Source organism: Bombus vosnesenskii, unplaced genomic scaffold (assembly GCF_011952255.1).
Source record: "Bombus vosnesenskii isolate JDL3184/JDL3185 unplaced genomic scaffold, Bvos_JDL3184-5_v1.1 scf7180000013355, whole genome shotgun sequence".
Classification (NCBI taxonomy): Eukaryota; Metazoa; Arthropoda; class Insecta; order Hymenoptera; family Apidae; genus Bombus; species Bombus vosnesenskii.
Window position 1 is genome coordinate 1,216,385 of NW_022882990.1, and position 24,487 is coordinate 1,240,871.

The 24,487-nt window shown below is 31.1% G+C and overlaps 1 protein-coding gene across 3 annotated transcripts in view; it reads left to right on the forward strand.

Moving 5' to 3' along the window:
- LOC117237055 (protein cycle) overlaps nucleotides 1–24,487 on the forward strand; it is a 95,076-nt gene that overhangs the window by 15,887 nt on the left and 54,702 nt on the right. For all 3 annotated transcript variants that reach the window (XM_033500656.1, XM_033500657.1, XM_033500655.1), the window contains exons 3-4: nucleotides 13,025–13,459; nucleotides 21,080–21,151. In XM_033500656.1, the coding sequence (XP_033356547.1) occupies nucleotides 13,025–13,459; nucleotides 21,080–21,151 (507 nt within the window). The remainder of the gene's footprint in view (nucleotides 1–13,024; nucleotides 13,460–21,079; nucleotides 21,152–24,487) is intronic.

Consider the following 24,487-nt stretch of genomic DNA (forward strand, 5'->3'; position numbering starts at 1 on the left):
ATCGTTCACAATAAACGGTGAATTTCAGTTCTGGGCTTTAACGAGCGTAGCTGACTGCCCCGCCATGAACAACTTAAACGATGATATTAAGTTAATGAACATAAAATGTCGACTTTTCAAATAAAAGTTTACGAGACCATATTAAATTATGATCATTTCTATACGATTAAGTAGTTTTGTCTCAAATTTGTAACTTGAGTCAACTTTGCACGCTAGGTTCCAGAATTACAAGAATTTTGCAAATGGAATTGTTCTATCTTTTTTATTTACAGTTCCTCCTAAAATAATTTTTGCGTTAAAAAATTATGCAGATGAAATAGAGGATGCTTTTAACAATGTTTTCTCGCAACCGTTAAATTGATATTTCATTAAATTTTATTTCCATTCATTTTTACCAAATTTAAACTCATATTAGATTACACGAATATTATGATAATTCATAATAATTGGTAGTAAGTTTCTGATATTTTTATTATAAATCTTCGCAATATTTAACGTATGAAGATAATTTATAACACACTTCTACTTCTTCTTCCATGTGATCCATAACCATTGATGATAGTCTTGTATTGTCTTGTTAAACTTAGCCTTCGGACAAACGACATTTGAAATGCATCAACCTAATGTTTTACATTACAATCTTCTTCTTTTTTGTTTATCTCTATCACGTTTTGTTTAAAGGGCGTAAGTACGTGCAGTCGGTGTCAAGAATATTTGATCAGTGTACGATTTCAATTTCTAAGCTCTATATCTACAGTAAATGTGCAAACATATATTACACTATGTTACACTTCACTACATAGCTAACAGTGAAAGAAAACTTCTGTGTTATTATTTGTTATTGTCTAAATATTGAAAGAAATATCGACAAAGGGCGAATTCTTATGCCAGAAAAAGTTTCGAAATGTAATACAAGATGTACCTGGAGCAACTTCTTAGTTTAACTCTCCACTAAGCATTGCCACTGTTTGTATACAACGTTTGTAAAAAGTACTTGGTTCAAGCCTGAGCTCAGATTGCAACTATACATTAGCTTCATTAAAGATTTGTTCGGAATGAGTAGCGAAAGCCGATATACAAGTTTTGAAATGCGACAATTACTGATATTTCACAACGGAGAGAAAAAGTCAAACCGTAAAACAGCGGGTATATTGAAGAATAATTAAAAATACATTTGTAAGAGGAATGTAATATAAAAACATATCAATGTCAATTATATAAAAAAATTTATTTCCATTACGCTAAAACATTTACGCTATGTCATCAAACATATGAGCTACCCAACTAAATATTAAACTTTCGTGAATAACCGTTGTTAGTTTCAGTTTTATGCGTATAATTAATATTAGAAATCGAAACTTTTCGTGAAATACGAAATATCTCTTCTCCAGTGTTTCTTTTAATATTTAAGCGACAATAAATAATAATTCAAAAGCTCTTTTCTACTGTTACCTACGTACAGTGTAGTATAACATGATGTAATATATTTTTGTTGGTCCTTTTTCATTTGCTGAAAATATAGAGCTTTAAAATTACAATTATACAGTGTCCGAATCTTTGTGATCGACTAAACCTGACTTTCTAAAGGAATATTGTACCTACTTTGCCTTTGCTTTACTTTGTTTTACTTTAATTTTGCCATAAAGGATATAACCTAACAAACAAGAAGACGGTACACATGATAATCAAACAGCTAACAAATTCTACCAAATATCCAAATTGGACAAATTGTGAATGTGAAATATTAAATAAAAAAAAACTTTAATTTTGCAATAAATCAAGATACAAAATGTTCGTTACTATTCAAAAATATAAAGACTTCATAACTTGTTTCTTGTTCCTTCGTCCATAGATCTGCTTTTCTTAGAAATAGCTCGGATATTCTAGCTACTATTTCGATATTGAAGAAAACTGAAGTTTCATCGCTGTCTTTATGGTAGCTTTGCTTTTCTCCAATCAATTTCATTTAATCATTACGTTCTAACAGTCTGTTCGATATAATTTTACCGAAGAAATAAGAAGCATGAAGAACTTCGCCTATTTCTACATATCCTGAACATGAAAAAGTATTAGATAGAACTAACGGACTTGGACGATATAAGCAATGTGACCTTTTATTATCGATTGTTGTACGATTAATCCGGATTCGATCGTTTCGTTTTTCGTCAGGGATGAAGAAGTTCATTTTTACCGTTTGATTCTCCACGTCCTTCAAGACGCATTTCACTTCGTATAATTAGTCATCGGAATGGATGATAATCATGTGGTATTAAAGCGAAGATCGGACAGACTTGGTAAGATAGTTCAAATGTTGTTGAAAGGTAAATGGCAGAGATAGCAAATGAAGACGCGATTGCATCTTCATTTTTCTCTATGTTTCCTTTTTTACTTGATGCACGTGTGTGTTGATTGTGAAAATGCAGAAACGTTAAGGAAACAAGTTTCGAAAGGAATCTATTGATTTAAACGCAAAAAATGTATATTTCTCAAATTATAAAAGAGGATTTCTTAGCAATAAGACTATGCTACACTTGCGATCTAGATGAACATAAAGAAAAAATAAAGGAAAATGGGAATTTTGTATTTTGCAATTATATGAATGTATTTTCGTCAAAGATTAATTCACAGAAGAATACAGCTTGTTAAACAGTGATAATTCTTAAAGGAGAAGTTGCAAAATGTGTGAAAATCAGATTTAAAAGATTGTACAAAGATTGCACAAAAGTTTGGCCTATACAATTTTATTAAAATGAAGAAGACAATTTTGTTAATTTGAAGCAATTTGGAATAGTTTTCACAATAAATGTCACGAATAATTTTCACCAAACTTTACATATGATCATCTTTGCCATATCATGGTGTATTCGTTATTATATACCATATTATGTAACGTGAAATAAATTAAGATTATAATTTGTTTAATAATTGAAAAAAATACTTATTCAGTAAGCATTAAATTTAATATTTAACTAATTCTACAACAGAGTAAGAAAGAAATTTTGTTAAAAACCACAATTTGAAAGATGTATAACTAACTTTTTTATAAAATTTGTAATTATATTCGTTTACAGATTATAATTATACTTATCTGAAGATTGTCAAAACTGTTAATTGATGTAGGTTTGGGGTTGATAATTAATCGATTCACACAGATTCGATTTCTCTTTCTATATTTCTCCGCCTCGTACAACACGTCTTAACGCATAGGACACACTTAGTCTATTAACACGTGGTCGACTTCTAAGACAAAAGAGCGTCGTTAGAAGTCGTACGAACTTAGCTTGTAATAACTAGCGATCATGCCAACTTAACTTTTCCCAGCAAAAACAAAAACAAGTACAAAAAATATTTTCTATCATTGATACTTATATTATTGTGAAGTGAATGTGTATATATATACACTCAACATTACATAATTGTAAAAACTGTCTGCATCATGACGTTTCTCTGTCTGTGTGATAATATTAATATAGTACCGTAATAGGTAATAATATGCAAATAAAAAGGACACAACTACCACTGTGTTTATTTTGTAAACGAAAATGTTACTCAAAATGATAACATGTTTCATCCTATTTACTGCTGCACTCCAAACTTCAAGATTTAATGCAACATAATTATGTGGAATTATCCGGTTTTTTATAACTGTTTTAAAATTAATAAATTCAAGTTTCTCATTATGTAATACATTAGTTGGTAGACAGTAATTAACTCTGTAAGTCTGTCAAGACTTAATCAAGCTATATGACGTAAATATACTGCTTTAGATTTAATAAACGAAATATGAGATTTATTATTAATATCTATCTCGACATTACACTCTTATTAGTAAATGAAAAATGAAAAATTTCTTAACTTAATTTAATATAACCAACACAATTTATATTTAAATTTCCACAAATATTGAAATTAAACCATTTCTAAAATAAACATGTTATTAATGCAAAAATGCAGGAAAACGTATATGAAAAAATATTCAGTTTATTTAAATGAATTTTTATGACAAATATATGTATAATATTATAAGTCTCATACAAAATATTTTGAGTTTCAAACTATATATATTTATATAAATATATACATCTCTCTTGTTTTAACACTTTAACTACATTAAGAGAAGCTGCATATGCTTTACAGCACGAGCATGGAGCCCACCTTAGAAGATTGTCTGTTGTAGAAGATGTGCCCTCTTGTTATACAGAATAAACATTTTCTTTTAATTTTTTTTTATTTTTCCATCGAGACAACGATCTACAGTGAGATCCGTTATAACGAGACGCGATAAAGTGCACGCGTACCGAGCGAAAATTCAAAGTCGATTTTTTCGAAAACAAAGCTTCAAACGAAAAATTTTTATTCTATATTTTCGTCTTCTTTTTTCGCGTAGAATCACCCCCTTTCCGCTTGTACCACCAGTTAACAACCACCCTGTATATATTTCATGGAAATTACCAAAGTTTTAAACACTCAATTGTCCATTATATCAATAAGTCTCCACATTTAATGGGATCATCAGATTTTTGATACTTATTGTATGCTAGTGATTACTATTACCTGAATACCGTGTATTAATTTTTCACTAATTATCAGTGAATATTTGCAATAAATAACTTGTAACTTCTATATGCATATTTTAATCGGTTGCACATTTTACCAATATAATCACGATAATTATCTCTCATTGCTATACAAAATAGAGTATCGAGTATAGTACTCGTTATAATATTTTGTAAGTCAAACAATGGTTTATACGCGGGTTCCTATTGTTTTAATCAATCAGTAATTAGTAACTCTTATCATCAGTAATCATTCAGAAAAATATGAATGTGCATAAACGTCATAACACATAAGTGTTGTATAAATATCATTCGATAGATGATACATCCATCGAACTTTATTATCCATCAGATAACACGTTCATACAAATTTTTAACGATAGATTCAAATACTTTCAAATGTTTTCATAAATCATTTTGCATGCCGTTCGATAATCCGTGAAACAAAAATAAAGAAACGAAGTTATAGAAAAGGAATATAAGTTAAAAAATAATCGTTAGTAAGACAATAAATTTATCGAATATCTTAAAGTATATATTCTTGATGGAGTTTACCAGCAGGAAAAACACGAATGAAATATATACCTTCGTGTTACAGTCTTCCCGCAATCTTCGTGAAGTTATGTAACAGATCGTACGTGCATATTTTCTAATCCGTGATGACGTGCAAGAGATATACTCAATTGAATATTCTGTCGATAGGAATTCGAGATTACAATAAATCGATATCGTAACTGCGGAGCTAACTCTTTGGGGCATGACTTAGGGTTTCCTTTATTCTGAGTTTATGTTTATCAGTATTTTTATGACATTTATAAAATTTAATGAATTTCGCATAATTTTATTATTTGCCATTGAATATATCGTTATTCCATCGAGTCTATTAAAAGGTTCATTATTTGTCACAGAAATAACGCAACTTTGTAATGATCTACATTGGGATATTAAAATACAAAATCATACTTCTATTCAAATGTTTTATTAGGAAAATGAAGCTTTTGCAAATTTCTAATTATCTAATCTTTCACTAAAGTAAATCGTAGAATGTAAAAATAACTAATCATATTATCAGCATCGTTGTCGCGCAAATAAATTTTCTTAAATTTCATTCCACAAGATCTAAAGTTTTATCAAAAAATGTTTGTATACAGGACATAAGAAGTAAATAATTTATTTGTAGACAATTTATTTGTAGAACAAAGATAGTGATGGTGTGATTAGTTATTTTTATATTTCATGATTTGCTTTAGTGAAAGGTTAGATAATTAAAGAATTGAGAAGTTTTATTTTTATAATAAAACGTGTATACATATTTTTAAAACAAAGGCTTATTTTAAAAGAAAGAAATTTAGAAATAAATTACATTAAAATATACGTACATATACGTAAATGCATAGAAAAATTCGTAAACATAAAGCAAATGAAATTTTGTATTATGAATTACAAGTACCTGATACTCGGTTGTTTCTTAAGATTTTCTGGGAGTTATAATTTTAATATTCAGAAGAATACCAATTAATATTAATATTATGTCTGTGGGCATTCCTAATCAGCGCAGTGAAATATATCACTGCGTTTCTTTAAATTAGTTCCATAAATTCATAAAATACAAGTTGAGTCGCACTACTAAGTTTTTGAATTCCAGGAAATACAAATAAAAAACTTCTGAAAAAGTAGATATACTGAAGCAAATAATAACTGGACAGCGAAAATTTACCCACAAATATTGTTTTATATACTTTGGATGATCGTATGTTCTTACATGTTACACGTATTTTGTATATTTTTGCATATTTAAATTTATCATAAATTTATATTCATCCACAGTCCAATAATAACTATAATACATTGTATTAATCTCCAATTGCATAAATGTCTTGGCATATTTAAATTGCGCAATTTATCATTCTTTTATCACCTAAAATAATAAAAAGACATTAAAATATAAGTTCGTTATCAATAATACGATAATTATTAATTTGAAAATTTTGTATCCAGATATTAGCAACCTTTATTTCAAGGAAATTTAATGCCTTGTCTCTTAAGTGAGAAAATGTCTGGTGCGCGGACATAGAACTTGAGGAAATATCGCGTGCAACTTTTGCCGTCGTGCAAAAGCGGATAGTGTGATACCAGGAACGTCGCGTGCACTGACGTATCTATGAATAAATAGAATTACGCTAATCGTGTAGGTTACATCATAATATACGGAACTACTCTTACACTGCCGACGTAGATACGTGGCCGACCTTCGTCACGTCTTTTTTTATGACTACGTGGAAAGAATTGTCACCAGCTTGTTCTTGAAACTTGTAAATTAAAAATTTAATTAAAGAGCTAATAATATCGTGATAATATTCTAATAATGTAGAAATATTTAGAAAAAAATAGTTTGGATTTTAACTTTATTAACATTTAAGATGATCATATTTCTGCATCATATTTTCATTCCAATTTTATTGTTTCATATCGCGATAAAGGAAGGAAATTACTTATAGTCAGAAAATTAAGAAACCTGTTACGGTCTCCGAATTTTTATATTTCAATCCTGTTCGTGTTTCGATAAACGAGAACACTTTTGGCACTTCAAGAAAGACCTGTGCATAAAATTGCACCAAGAAATCACACACGCATATATACTCCTTCATATCGTCCTTAAATATAATAAATTTTTTAACACTAAAGAACGCAATTTGGTCAAAAATGGCCCAAAGAATATAGCAGGTTTCGAAAAAAAGAAAAAAGTGTCATAAGCGAAGGTATTCGATACGAACAAACAATATTCTACGCTTGTAGCTTTAATTATTTCAAAAGTTTATAAATTACAATTCACGGCAACTCTAAACACTAAAATATATTACTCCAACGCTTATAGTGATTATTATCTTAATTAACAAAATTATTTTTCATTCCCCCCTCCCCCCCCATTTACGTTTAGAATTAAAAAAACTGAATAGGTATGAAAAATGAAAGATCAAGAAATAATGATTATTAGATTCGTCCCTCTTTTCTTGTGACTACAGAGAAATAAGCAATAAATGTATGTAAAAATATATAAAGAAATGAAGCAATAATCAATATACAGCATACGGAAACTTTCTTTTTCGGCGTTTATTTTTCATAATGTCTAAAATGTTAAATTTTGATATCCCTGCTACTACTGACAAAATAGACAACATTTTAATACTCTGCCTATTATTGCAACCGTCGTTATCGTTAAATATACCTCAAAGATAATATCATAAATTTCGCCAATAATTAGTCGCACTAATTTTAAAGTATCGAGTAAATTATATAATATACGCTTATCACGTTGCATGTCAGAAAGACATACCAACGTTGCAATTTCACAACGTCATGACATCTTAAGTAATTCAATTGCATTGTAATTATTCGACTCGCCGCAAAACATAAATTTCACGTTAACAGTAATATTCGAAAAAACTGTTCCCGCATATTTTCGTGTTACATGTACGTGATTCGCCACTTAAACGTGTATTGAGAAACTTTGAGATTATGCGTGTACAGAAAAGATTGGTGTCCAGTGAAGCATGAATGAAACAGTATAAGGAAATACGTCGATATTGTTGATAAAAAAATATGCGAACCTAGGAATAGGTATAAGTGATCTGCAACCAGATCGGTAATTGCTAATAAGATTGGTACGTTAAATTCTTTCACTGAATTCTGTCCTGAAAGACTCTAAGACTCGGTTGCCACGATTTACTGGTAATAATGATTGATTTCTCCATCAAATTTCAGTTCATATTATCCGATGCATTGATCTAAATAAGAAATTTAATAATTTGCGAGCTGGGCTTTATTTTTCATATTCAGAACGTTAATTACTATAATGTACTTGTAATATATTAATTTTTTATATTTTATGTTATTATTGTGAGATTTTGATCAACATATTAAACATATCGATCTAATTCAGTTTAATAATTCGCAAACTTTTGAAATATTTTTGAAATATTTAATACGTTATACTTGTGCTTCTATACTTGTATGGCGTAGATATTTTAAATATAGAAAAAATTGATTATTTAATCACAACACGTCGAATTTTTAATTTGTATACGTTTGACTTGTACACCTTGGATTGAAATTCGTACATGATAAGCAAAAGGGGCAAAAGTCATTTATATGTTCGTTGTCATAATTTATTGAAAGGTTACTATGAATAATTACTGTCACAGTTATTTTTTGTTTCTCTGATACTGTCACGATTGTCCAACATTAAGGTCAGAAATTATGCAATCACGAAACGTTATTAACAATTCTATCGTTACGATGCTTTTTTGTATTTCGATAAAATTTCAGTAAATTATGGCATTATTATTAATATTATTTTTGCATTATATTATTATATAATTATATATTTTATAATATATAATTATATTAATTATCAATATAATAATTATATTAATTTATATTAATATTTATATTATTATATAATTATTTAGCATTATAATTGCTATTAGAATACTAGCACATATTGCTATAGGAATAACAGCATTACTTATGAGCGTTAGAAATACTTGAAATATATTGATAATTCAATTTTTCACCTACTCTGTTCAATTATTAGTATACAAAATAGTTATACAAGTCATTATTGACATAGTTATTGATAATTATCAACACGATTTAAACATGTTTACATAATTTAAGACAACTAGAGAAAACACGCTTGAAAGATAAACCTAATAAACAAATAAAATGTAAACATCAGTGAATAATATAAAAAGACATAAATCAATATAAATTATCTGTATGAAGGGACATGTTTCATCATAGTTCCTACAGTAGCGTTATCGTAATTTTCCTTAGGTAAACGATCATTTATTTTGAACGACAGAACTTGTATACCGTTGTCAACCGATCGAGGCTTAACATAAAAAAATCGTATGTAAGAAACGAAAAACCAGTTTGCATTATCGCTTATCGATGCAAAAGCTGCATTAATCAAACGATTCAAATACTTGATGCCTGGATTCCTTCTCCACTATACTGGGCTGGTCATTCGTATCTGATTGATTATGAAAATATTCAAAACACTGTTAGTTACCTTTTTCTATTATACTATGATAACTATTCAAGAAAAAATCTTTTTAGTCAGAAATATACACAATTATTTTATCGTATGATAGAACAGAAATTATTATAGAAATGTTACTCTCTTTCTTCTATTCTTCCAAGATTGTTTTACAAAAATGTTTTACCTTGTAATTCATATTAATTAGAATGTTATAGTTTGTTTCACATATTAAAATAAGAAAAAACTACGAGATAAAAGCTAGTTAGTAATAAACTACGATAGACACAGATTGGCGACATTTATATTAATTTCATTTTAAAGTATTGAACTTCACTTCTACTAATTTCAGTGAATGCATTACGAAATTCTTCTGTTAATTCTTATTGCGTCATTTCTCTCTGTTAAATTTTCCCACGATTAAAAATTCGACGGCGTAATACTTGGTTGGCGATCTCGATAGCCAGGAAATGATTTTCCCGATTTATTCACTAATGAGAGCAACGTTCGTTTAATCACTATATGTAAACGAAAACTGATTGATTATTATTTTGTACTGTCGTTATAATTTTTTAATAACACATTCACAAATTTATGTTCCGTGGATAAAGAAATTTAACGTATTTGTTCTTGTATCCTATTATGAATTTACTAAATAAACTTTCATAGTATAGAATGAAACCAGTCTCATAAAATTCGAAAAAACGATCATTGAATCTCTTAAGGAAAGACCATCCTATTATATGATTATAATAAAATTCTATCGTGTTGTTGATAAAATATCAAAACTAAAGAAATCTAAAAGTCTAAGGAAGAAATTATTCAACACTGCAAGAGCACGATACTTTGTGAGCTATTCGAAGCTGATAATGTCGTACAGATACAAAATGATCGACGTGAGTGCAAAAACAATTCTACACGTATTGAGAAATGCGGACTTAAAAGGACGAGCAAAACCATAGAGAACGGGCGTAATTGCAATGGAGATATGTTAAACCCACTGTCAAATTCGAATAAGACAATATTATGATTTGAACCTGATAAATGTCCTTTTCAATCTCTCAATTTAAACTCCTTAGACATCTGTAAGATTTCTTGAAAAAGTCCACAACTGATTTTAACAACCGTGCTTCAAATTTGAATCAATGTTGGGAAGAGCGCAGCCAAGCTGAAGAAATATTTGGACAAACATTGGTAAAGAGTATGCCAATTAGGATATACAGGATGGTTGGTAACTGGTGGTATAAACGGAAAGGGGGTTTTCTACACGAAAAAAGAAGTCGAAAATATAGAATAAACATTTTTTTTTATTTTTTTAAATTTTTCCATTGAGACAACGATCTACAGTGAGATCCGTTATAACGTATCGCACGCGTACCGAGCGAAAATTCAAAGTCGATTTTCTCGAAAACAAAGCCTCAAACGAAAAATTTTTATTCTATATTTTCGACTTCTTTTTTCGCGTAGAATCGCCCCCTTTCCGCTTGTACCGCCAGTTACCAACCACCCTATATACTATGCCTGAAACTAAAGGTGACTGCATGAAATAATAACTGCAGCCTAAATTAAATCTCGGAGCTGTCCAGAAAATTTTAAGTTTCTGTATTTTTCAGTTGTAAAATGCCTTTCATTTTAAATCATTCTGTACAAAGTATATATTAGCATACTTACCTATAAGTATACTTAATAGCATTCTCTATAAATTCTGTAGTTATTTCTAATCTCAGAGGTAGGGTCACAATAGTTATTATTTTATTGAATGGATAAATCTATCACACCGTTGTGAGCGAAAAAAACCTTTATTGCACGCGCCTACAAAAACTAGGGATAAAAACGAAAAAGCATCTTAAGCCTATCGATTAAATCTATCGATCGTAACTAGGATTATCTTCTAGTTACTATTTCTTATAACTAACGCATCTGCAAATGGATAGCGAGCACGAACTCACGTTGTCATTTTCAACAAATTCATTTGTTATTATTTATCTTTGCGGAGAAACAAATAGCTGTAAACGTTGAGCTCTTTTCCAAAACTTAATACAAATCATCTCAACCTTAATTAATAAAGCTTCTATGCTTTATTAATTGGAAAATATACAAATATAAAAATAGCTAGATAAGTACCCACATGGAGCACACTTTATCATACTCGCTGAAACGTAGTCTATATCTTATCTTGCGTCTTGCGTCTACTGTAGTTCAAGTTTTAGGCTCGAAGAATTGAAAGAAACATAATGAAGGGTCACAGGTCATCGACTGCAGTGGAATTTCTAGAAGTGAACATACAATCATTATCTGCAATATTCATATGCAATGTACTTTCCATTATCATCGGTGTAAACGGGGAAACATCCTATCACATTTATAATTTAAAATGTAAATATGAATCCATAAAAGAATTATTTAGGTGCAAGCATATTGCAGTGACTCGTAACATTTTTCGCTATTTTAAAACTATTTTAAATTCGAAATAAACAGGAAATCGTGGTTAGCATAAAAATACTTTTGAAACGATGCGATGTTTCGTATTATCCAATACCTGTATACTAACTAGTCTCATACAGAACGAAGGCTTTTAGCTATGTGTTTTAGACGAAAATAAACTGTTGTCTGTTTATTTGCTTTTCACTATGCGTATGCGTAAACATATATTCAGTTATCAACAATTTCAATATAAAGATACATAGAATGTATATAATATACGCAACTATATAAAATATTCAAAATATTATGCATTATAATATACATTACAATATACATTACTATATCTAATAGATGAATGAATTTTCTATTCTTTTATTATTTGTTTTACTTTTATTTTTTATTTTACTTTACGTTTTATTTCTTTACTTACTACTATAAAACTATAAATTTAAATAAACATTCACGATCTAATTAAAAGAAAAACCGAAAATACGAAGAGAGAATACTCAGGCTTGTATTTACAAAGTCGCTCGGCTTTTACAATACATTATTAGATCTTCGTGTGTGCGTAACCTTGAGAAAAGATGTATGTCAAACAAATACTACGTATGGTGAATGTAAACAAGGAGCCACTTAATTTATTGAGATGAAACGATATCAAAATGAACTTTATAAGGTATTAAGCGTAAAGAACACGAAATATGACTTACCAAATTTAGTAAACATACTGCAAAGAAAAGGTTCTAACTTTTCTAAATGATATTGGATTTTACTACTGATTATAGTGTGTTCTGTTGATTATTCTCACCGTAGTCACCAAATACGCTTGGAAGGCGCATGTAACGTTAAACTTGTAATTAAAACAAAAATCCAAGCTTTTATCGGTGTCAGTTTTTTCCACGCTCATTTCATTGAGCGTTGGATGAATATGTTCCAAGCAAATAAAACTAACGATATCTTAGCAAAGAATATAAAATGAATCTGAGATTTATCGTTTTTCCAGAAGTTCGTGTTCCACGGTTTACTTCGGCGACATAGGTACGGGATCGGGGGTGGGAGAAGTAACCACCGCCTCGGCGGGGGGTGGCGAAGGTCTCAGCCTGACTCCAACCCCCGCCAGCAACAGCAACAACACAACTACCGCCACCCCCAGCACCACTGGCGTTACCACCATTACCATCACCACTACCACCACCACCTCCAACGACACCACCCCGCAGATCGTAACGGGGGCTGAACCGCCCCAGCACATGGAGACACCCTCGACGATGGTCCCCGACCAGGCACCCGCCCCCGGCCATCACTACCACCGTCACCACCACCATCATCAGCATCATCATCAACGCAGCGCATCCACCACTCCTAGCCATGGACCAAATACCACCGATACTTCCGATGAATTCGTCGCCGTTTCCAGAAAACGGAAGCTCTCCTGCCAGTAAGTTAATCGATTTCGTTCATTTTTATTAGACTGGATTTAGCGAATTTTTATGCATTTGTGAAATGGGAAATTTAAAGATGCAAAATTACATCCGTATAATCCCTATAATCCATAGTATATTCGTCCGTATAATCTTTTTAATCCGAATCCATATAATCCATAATAAGTTTTAGTCCATTTAATCCGAATCCATATAATCTGCAGAAATACATAAAATATCGAAAATAAAATACTCGTTGTAGTATTTAGTAGGTGAGACAAAACTTTGCTTGGGTTCCATTTCTTTAGTTATGTCCACAAAAACATCGATACACATAAATATCTGTAGTATTTTTTTTTTTACAAGGGAGTTTATTGAGTCCAGAAAATACAGATTTTAAGTACATTATTCACAATAAACATGAATTTTTGTAATGTATGTTAGGCAAAGGTACCGATACGCGGCGGTACGACGTAGCCATGCTGTATTATGTGTCGGCGCTTTACATTTTTTGTTGTATGATGCGGCTTTTGGGTTTAAGCCTCTGGGGAGCGGAGCTTTTCCTCTGGGGAGCGGAGCTTTTAAATATCTGTAGTATAGTGTGTCTATTATGATGGATTAACCTGTTAGTCGAGTAATTTCCTAATCAGAAACTTCTATAATTTTAGGATTGAAAGCGAATAAAGGCGGGTTAATTTTAACGAGTTCTTTGAAATATAAGCACGATGTAATTACATATTGACTTTTAAAGGGAACTGATACTGAGTAGGCTAACATTGTTTAACAGTTGGCTATTTGAGTTAGAGACAAAAATTTTAGATAATAGAAAAATAACCAAAATTATTAAAAAATAGAAGATCTATAAATAATGAAGTTATTGTATCGTAAAGATTAAAAATCTAAGTGACGAGTTAACCCGTCTTTCCTGATTAACAGGTTAATCCTCCAATTTTCATAGACATATACGGGTATCACTTTTTATTTACTCCACTTTTATCACTTTTTATTTATTATGATTTGAATATGAGGGGAAATACGTGGTGAAAATATGATGAGTTCATTTTGATTGATTTCCTGATTTGGACATTCACAATAATAATTCACCAACTAATAATTAGTAAATTAACAAATTATAAGTTACAGGTTACAAATTTCTTTTTTAGAATTGTATAACTTTTCGACAAATAAAAAATCAGATAATTTGCAATTTATGAAACTTACTTGTAAAATTACCATTGTTAATGTTATGTAACGAAGTTTGTTAATATTAGTAATTTGTAATTTTTGTCTTATAGAATTTTGCTAACAATACGTATGATAATTCAATTGTGAAAAAAGTGTTTGGCACGAAATAATTAAAGAAAGAAATAAGCTGACAGATTTGAAAATGTTAGACTTTTGAAAATAAGTGGTACATCCACAACGTTTTGCAAAAAACGAGTAGTATGTATTAATTTAGTTGTTTTGTTAGCTTAACTTGATTAGCGTTATGAATATCCTTAATATTCCTTAAATGTTCAACACGGCGACAAAACGCTTTGTTTAGTATCGAATTTCGAAATAAGACAGAATTATTTATTCATGGTTTCGTTTATTCTTCGATTGTTTTTATTACTTTATTACAGAAAATGCACTTAATGTTACTCGATTGTTCAAAGTAAAGACATGTATATATAAAATATGTTTTAAATTTACGTTATTATACACATAATTGGTTGATCTAACAATAAGTATAATAAGATTTTATATGTTATACGAGAGAAAAATATGTAATTTTTAATAAAAATAGGAAAATGATATTTCAAAACGAACTTTTCAAACGTATTATTTTTTATCGATAAAAATAAAAATTTTCATATTGCTTCATAATCTGAACTATGGGAATAAGAGGAGTTTTAGTTAGGTTAATAATAAAGGAAGACAAAGTTATGCAATATGACTATATAGCAATGTTATATGGCACAAAGTATGTTACAATATGAAAGATATTCGAGCTCAGACGGTGCAGTCTCTTGACTGATCGCTACTTTTGCCGAATCGGTAAAACGGCCAAAAGCAACGTTCGTATAATTCCGTATCTTCACCGAAAATCCAACTCTCTCGCGTATTCTTACTTCCTTTGTTCATTTGTCTATTACTATTTGCAGTTTGACAAAATGGACGCGAATATGTCTTTTATTATACTTTGGTATTGTCATCGTCATAAAAAAGGATTAACAGAAGATATTTAGTACATCCTATTGTGAAAAATAGGTATCGATTGGGTCTCGATCACGTTCTTATCGATATCTATTTTCGACGATTTGTTAAAAAGAATAAACAAAAATTTAACAAAAGAGAGCGTAACTATAAGAATAAGTATTAGTCCCGAAAAAAAAATTAATAGTATGCTTAAGGTAGATAACTTTTGTAATTAATGCTAATTTTGGATAAAGTATAGTGTCTCTAAAGTGTAGTGTCTAAACGTGTCTTTTCACATAGGTAGCTAAAGCCGAAAATGCGAGTCATTTTTCACGGAGATGAACATTTTTTGAGGTTTTAAAAATTTCGCCTTATGAACATTTCGCCGACAAATTAAAATTTCGTTTTAATTGCCAAAATCCGTAAGCGGCAAAACAAGTAATGGCACAGCCAGTGTCAATACTCCAAACGCCAATTTTGCCGCTTACAGCTTACCGTTTACCGTGCTCTGTATGATCGCAGCCTAACCCCGCCGCCTCATAGTACGGCGGTTAGAAAATAAAAAACGATCCATACTTAATCCGACACTCATAATTCAAATGCGTACAGAGTAAGCCATACAGCAGGTTCAGAGCACCGACTTTTAAAAAAGGTGTCGTCAAAATCCACGAGGACGTCACATGTCAATAAGTTCATCGAAATGTTCTACGCTTTATTTCCGTGAAAAACGACGCTTATTTTCGGCAACCTCAGAAACCCCCAGAAAGTATTATTCTAACTTAATATCTAATAATTAGGATACCGTATTAGAGCTCTGAGTTTTAAAGTAACTGTGCAAAGTAAAGTTTTAAAGTGTATACAATAATTAATCAGGTAGTCGAAGCATACCTATAGTTGATTAATCGGAATCCTGATTTTCGACAGATTCAGTCCTTGTACTGATAATTAACAATGGCGATATATCACGTTGGCGTTCATTTGTGCCTTTTTTTATAATGCTTTGTACTAAACTTACAACACGAACTTGAAATTCTAATAATCGATTTAAAGGACGTTTAAAGAATTATACGTGACGATTTTCTTCTTGATTTCTCGTAGAATTTATCTGGCAATCTATTAATTTTATCATTTTTCGATATGTATAATTCATTTCTTACTTCAAAGTTGGCTTTTTTCTTCGTTCACATACCGAGAGTGCTTCTTGTGATTGCAGTAGCTTCGAGAGTTCTGTTGTATTCGTTATTTCTTTCTTTCTCTATTCTATTTTCAATACTTTCGTGAGCAATTGTTATTCCTGGAATATTTTTCAAGAACAAGTGTTGTTGGTGGAATAGGTGAAGCCTTGAAGACTTCGTCAGCATATTTCAAGAACGTTCAGGTCGGTAAGGCTGCCCTTATCCTCAATAATTACCTCATTTTCATTACACAAGCTTTTGCATTATTGTATAACAGCATTAATTTTCATTTGTTCACTAATTTTGATTTCTACCGTAATTATACGCCAGCATCGTATGGAGTAGTAATATGTAAGTTCTACGAATCACTACTTATTATTATCTTCTCGGAATGAAGCAATGATTCTGATATACAGGGTGGTTGGTAACTGGTAGTACAAGCGGAAAGGGGGTGATTCTACGTGAAAAAAGAAGTCGAAAATATAGAATAAAAAAATTTTTTTTTCTTTAATTTTCCATCGAGACAGCGATCTACAGTGAGATCCGTCTTAACGTACCGCACGCGTACCGAGCGAAAATTCAAAGTTGATTTTCTCGAAAACAAAGCCTCAAACGAAAAATTTTTATTCTATATTTTCGACTTCTTTTTTCGCGTAGAATCACCCCCTTTCCGCTTGTACCACCAGTTACCAACCACCCTGTATATTTTGCATGTTCATCTTTATCAAGCTATTGCCCTGAATGTTTTCGATTACTAGTAGGCTACAAATATTCATAGCAATATATATTTTTCATATTAAATATTTTACGTAAATTCCTTTGAAGCGATTTCTTTGGATGCATTAGATAAGAAAGCTTGAAATTTCTCTTTAAAATTTTACAGGATAAGGAACTTCCTAAGAACATCTGTCCCACCGAGTACATGTATTTGTCGTATCCTATAATCGACCGTATTGATATGTCGAAGATGTAGAGAGAAAGGGCCTTTCTTTAGGAATTTTCGGAACATTCCCGATACTTTGGTCTAAACTATTTATTATAGCTGTACTTAAATAACAGAAATTAGAAGTAGTAGTTGTGATACGATCTGATTATGCTTACCCGAGATTTGAGACAGTGGGCTTGGGCTCGAGGTGACACAACTGGTCGCCGAACGTAGCCACGGTCACGGGACGAACGTTTTTACCTAACAGAAGAAGTACCAATATTGAGGGACACACGCTGTATTAACAATCAAACCCCGGGCAGGAGCTATGACGGCTCTATGCGGGTCTGCCTAGTAACGGCGCCTGGGATTTTGTCGATATCCCCGGTCAATATGCAATTGACAAATGTGATCGTATCAGTCTTTTATTCTTGTGATCACCTTGGAGAGTTTGCACGCATCGTCTTGTCAGTGAGTCAGAAAGATACCGTGCGTCACAGCTAACGTCACTTTGCGTTTCAAAATATATTCAATTGTACAAAGAGTTTTCCCGTTGACCGTGGATTCGTTATTGAACCTAAGAACATTGTCTTTGACATCAAGAGTGTCTAATTACCACGTTTAATTGTCAAACTCTGTTAGATCAACATTTGTACATATAATTGTAAATATAATCTCCATTGAACAACTACGATGGCTTGTCTTAATGAAGATACGCAACGCGCCCCTAAAACTAGCGCCAACCCGAAAAAAACCCGACAAATAAAATATTGCAGATGTTCTGATTACTTAACAGTTGATAATAAGGATTTTATCTATCTACTATGACTCAAAATAATATATTAAATACACGAAATTTAGTTTTCCACGTTTGTATCGTCTGTATCAAATCAGTCTCATACGCACTGTTATGAAATTGAAACTTTAATGGAATCGAGTGAAATAACATAGAACAATGTATCTAACTCATACAAAATATGTCTTACACTAGATACACTTCATAATCATGTACATAGATATTAAAATTTCAGATTTTAAAATAAAAGATATTGTTTTATGACGCGAAAAGGAATATACAATTTTTAAATTGTAGAGGAATTCAGAAAATATGGAACGAAAATAATATTTTTCCGCTATAATAGTAAGCCTTGGTAGCATTATACCGAATTGATATGATCAAAGCAAGACACCCAAAAGAATCAAATATAAGAGAACCACTTTGTTCCGTACGAAGCCAGTTTCACTATAGACGTAAGTGGAAGTCGTACAGCGTATTGAACTATTACACATATTAACCTGCCACCCATGGAGAATACGTTGAAACGAAGCCACCTAAATGTATTCAAGAGTGATATTTCCATCTACAAACATCTTTCTGGCCTGTTTCACCCTCCTGCTTCCGCTTTGACATTCCCGTTAAACGAACGCAACTCCAAGTAATTACCAATCAAGGTGTCGGTTACCCGCTCAAAGGGTTAACTTAATCATTAACAGAACCGAAGATTTGCGTCTCTCGGGATATGGCTAGTCGAAATTGCCTTTAGTCACCAGCACGGTTGTGCTACCTCTGACCGGAATCTATCCAATTTCGCGTGTTTAAGAGAGTTCATGAACCATGAAGTCGAAACCTTGGACAAAATCAGAACAAAGCTTCCTTTTGATCAGCAGTGTTTTAGATTTTCCAATACTTCCCATAGTATTAAACATTTCTTCTACATAGAAGTTATATATTTTGTTTTGGATTTGAGGCAATTATTTTGTATTAGATTAGATTTGATTAAATTACACACCATTATTACACACGCAACACCGTTCGACATTTGCAATTTATTTTCAACGCAATTCGTTTGATTTATTATGAATTCGTTTAATATCTTTTTCATTATTTTCTCTTCATTCATTTAGGTGATACGATATTGTGGACTTTGAAGGAATTCAAATATTTATAGCAGTATAATAACCAGACTGTGGATATTTAGACAGATTCATATTTTTGCAAATACAACCTACAGCAATGGGATCCAAGCAAAGATTTGTTTCAGTCGCTAAATATGTATTACAACGAATACCATATTTTCGGTATTTTATATAATTTCGTATATTATGCGTGTTTCTTATATTTCTGCGTCTATAAATGACTAAAAAATGCAGAAATATCTATCTGCACTCTAATGTTTATAATAAGCTACTTTGTATAAACCATGAAAATTTGTTTTTGGATAGTGGGCTTTTATATATATCTTCTATATCTTGACAAAACTACATTAATGTCTTTGCACATTATTCTTTTGCTTGAATCTTATTGAATTAGATCGATTTATGTATAGGAAAATTTTAATTTAAGTTCAGATACCTATACAATTTTGAAATTGTCCAAATTCATGTTTAACTTCATTTGATGTAGACCAAGTGTAATTAAATTATATATTACAAGCAAAAGATGTATTCCATTTTGTAAGCAATATATAATTTGAGATAGAATAATGTATTTAGAAACGAATTAAAGACTCTTCGTAATAAAGGTATGAAAATTATGCGTGCCTCTTGAAGTTTCTACGACGAAGCTGTACACAAACTAAACTTGGTGAAATTTTACATCAAAAGGGGTAACGCCCCTTTTGAGGTGTACACGCCGAAGAAATTGATTCAGTATATACTTGGTTTCCTGGTGTTTCGACGTCTCAGGACTCGAGTAGGTCTTCATCAATTATTATTTCACTATATTATTTCACACTCATAGAGTGAAAACAAAACTAAAAACCGAATCAGTCAATTTTTCCTATGATCACTAATTAATTAAAATAACGATGTATCTAGTATAAGAGTAACGATAAATCTTATACTAATATGTTTGATATTCTAATATTAAACATACATCAGGATACTATATTTTATTTATATTTTATTATATTTTATTTTCCATTTGCTCCGTGTAATTATAATAATAGATAATAAATTAATTTCAATGTCATCATTTATCTGTCTTGGACGATGATTTAGATTCAAAGATTTTCCATCTTACAATGATTTTAAAGCAGCACTATCTATCATTTTACCGCTACATGCCTTATAACAGATAAGCAATAAAATTTACTTTGCTAATTAAATTTAATGTAATTTAGTTAAACGAATTTTATAATTAAATAGTTAAAATTAAATTTTTAAATTTTTAAATAGTTTAAAATAGTTTTTAAATAGTTTTAAATAGTTTTAAATTTTTAAATAGTTAAAATTAAATAGTTAAAAATTTAAATTTGGCTTGAAAAGGCCATGAAATTAATTTACACACCGACATACTTTTCTGATAAAAGTTTCAAACGATATTTTTACAATCAACGTTGCACTTTCTGTTTCAGCGACAGTAGTGATTTATTGGACGACACGGGAGACGATGCCAAATCTGTTCGCACAAACGACGATAGCAAAAAGTAAGTAAAGTATAACAAGAATATCTAACAAGCTATACGAATTTCATAAATAGAAAGATATTTAGATAGTCAAATTTGTCCAGCTTTGCTTTAATCGATATAGATTACTAAATGATATAATAATTTGTAATACTAACTTCTCATTCCTTTTCATCGCTAATAACTTATGCAAGCGGTTAATGCGGTTGTAAATGATGAGAAAAGAAGCAAATATTATGTAAAGTTACTATCCTTATTACGATCCGCGCATTCTATCCAGTGAAAGTTTAATAGAACCTACATTACCCGAGTTACTTATGGCATGCGCTGTTCGACACATTTTGTTTCCATGCAAGAGGCAATTAAAGATATTTATTTTAATTTATTTTAAAAATATTAATATTCAAAAGGCACGACAACTGTTGAATAAAAATGTAATAACTTCTTCCTTGTTTCGCAATTTTATATTATCCTTTTAAGATTATAGGGGATTTAAGATTATATTAAAATTATATCCTTATAAGGGACCATCCCTAAATTTTCTGCTAATCGCTATTCAGATAATCGAATAACGAATTTCTATGGAAGAGACAAATATTTATTATCAATTATTTTATAAATATTGATATTTATTAGGAACAAGAGCTATTGAACAAAACTGTAATAATTCCTTTCATTGCCTATTATCGTTTTATAAGAGACAACTTCTAAATTTTCCATTTCGATATTCCGATAATTCATCATTCCGGTAAAATGTATTTTAACCCCTTCCCGTGCCATTTAGTTCGACGAAACTCGAATCCAAGCGGTAGACATCGACGCGCGCTAAACAGACCAGACTAATGCTCGTAAACGGTTGCAATATTTCACAAAACTTGTTATCAAATGTAATAAAGAATAGGTCTAGTATTCCTGGATCGTCGCTTACATTATTTAAGACAGACGCTTTTGTTCCATGATGTTCAGAATACTTCCAAACTATCGGTGTGTTTTTTACTTTTTGCCAAATCCATGATTGTCGTGTCGTACTTTCCTCTTCGCTACTCTCATGTATAATCATACGCCTTACACGCTTTGCGACTGGCATAATCACGTCACTATCATAGGATTCGTTATCACTGTCTTCATTTAACACTTTTGTATCTTCTATTTTGAAGGGGCTTCTTAAATTTTAATAATTGAACTGCTTCGTGGCAGCAACGATAAGAATCGTGACTAACTGTCATGAGGCACTGACAGGAACTAACATTCAGTTACGATCGTAACGGGCAAAAAAACAGTCCGCGAGCTCGGCTTGTTATGTTTACGTTTGACCCAAGTATCTGGTCGCGAGTCAGACTCGCGATATTTATGTTTGGACCAAAATCTTCATCGCGAGTCTGACTCGATAAAGTACGGGAAGGGGTTAATAATCAAGATTCTATTATATGCATATACTCGAAAAGTATGATAAGTTAGGGGCTAAGGGGAATACGTAAAGCATGCACGAGTTGGTTTCAACGTAGCAAGAAACCTCATTATGGTGCAAAGTTTAATCTTGGTCAGCGGTTATGTAGTATTATGTCAGGTATTGCCAAGGCGAGTGCCACCTTGACCTGCCTTGATTCTTTACTCTGGCTTCATTGACGACATCATTAATCCAATGTACGCCAACGTAGATTAGAAAGACGACAAAAAGTGACAGCGCAGTTTATCTTCTATCTTGGGAATATTTAAACAGCCATTTTGCTCTGTAGTAAGTTTATTAATAGTAAATAGTACAGTCAGTTAACCAAATCATTAGTCGATTAAGGCTAAAAGTTTAAACCCGTATATTTCATTTATTCTTGCTCTTATATTATTATTATTAACTGATAGATAAATATACGTGTGGTTTTTAGACAATTGCGTATATTTATATATATTATATTTGTATGTCATAAAATAAATACCAAATACACAAATACTGGGTGTGTATAAAAGTTGGGGACAAAATTTACGAGCATGTACTCATCATACACAAGAAAAAGAATCTTAATATACGTGGATTTAAAAACGATTAGACTCGCTGTTTCAAGATGTTTTTGTCACTAAGACATTACCTTCACAGCATACATTCAATATGTCCTTCGTTCGTTTCAACACTTTAACTCGTTCCCTCATAGCAGCATGAACGCGTTGAAAGATCTTCGGCATTCCTCTTATCTCTTGGCAGCAGTTCGATTCGAATTATGTTAACTCATTTAACGAAGTAACCAGTTTGCTATATACTATACTTGTATACACTAGGCAACTCGTAATTCTGAAACATGGAAATTATAGATATAGAAATATAGGGACCGACCATAAACCTGTACTTTAAAGGAGAGATGTGAAATCATTTCCAGCGAGTGGGAATGACACGGTCATGAGATCCGAGATTAATTCGCGAAATTTCAAAATATTCAGGCTTCAAGTTTCAAATTAATTTGTTTACAATTACGAATGGTTAAAACCTGAAATCTGTACATATGAAAAGTTTTTATAATTTTCGCTTGGTACTTAGTTTTGCGACTGCTCAATGGATTAAGTAAGTTTTGCAACATTATTTTAATATACTAATATAACTAAACTAACATAAGTAAACATTTTGATAAGGATTTGATCTAACGAATTTTATAACAATATATAACTTATCACCGTGAAAGTAAACGTTGGTCACAGATTTATAATGAATATTAAAAATTGTATTATAAGATGTTAATTTAATTACCTAAATTCATAACTATACTGATAATACATTTTTTAATAAACCGTAAAACTGCTAATATCTATTGCATAAAGTGAGTACGATGTATTAATAATATGTAATAATTAATAATTTTCTAAACAAAACTTTTTATCGATTTTATTATTTATTATATTTATTGACCTTTAAATAAAATTAGTTTATTACATATGTGTCGCACACTCAGTGACGCGCTCATAAACTGACTTAAAATGATATATGACAAAAGGAGGAAATAAACCAGTTACCAGTCGACTACTAGTCGCTCTTACTCGATGAAAATAAGATTGCACCTGCGCAATAAAAAACTACCATGCCCCCATCCCCGGAAAGGACTTCGACCCCTTAATTATTGCTGGTCTCTATATTCCTATGTTCATGTTCTGAAACTAATGATTTCTATGGCGTGTTTATTAAGATTTTAAATGTTTATTAAAATTATTTAAGATTAAGATTTTTTTGTTTGCTTTGATGAGTACCAGATGCTCCTAGAGCTCATCCTCGACTTTCATATATACTCTGCATACAGCGTGTCTCATTTTTATTCATTCACGTAATTATCTCAAACTAGTCGTTATTCAAAAAAATGTTTCACGTAGAATTTGTTCTGT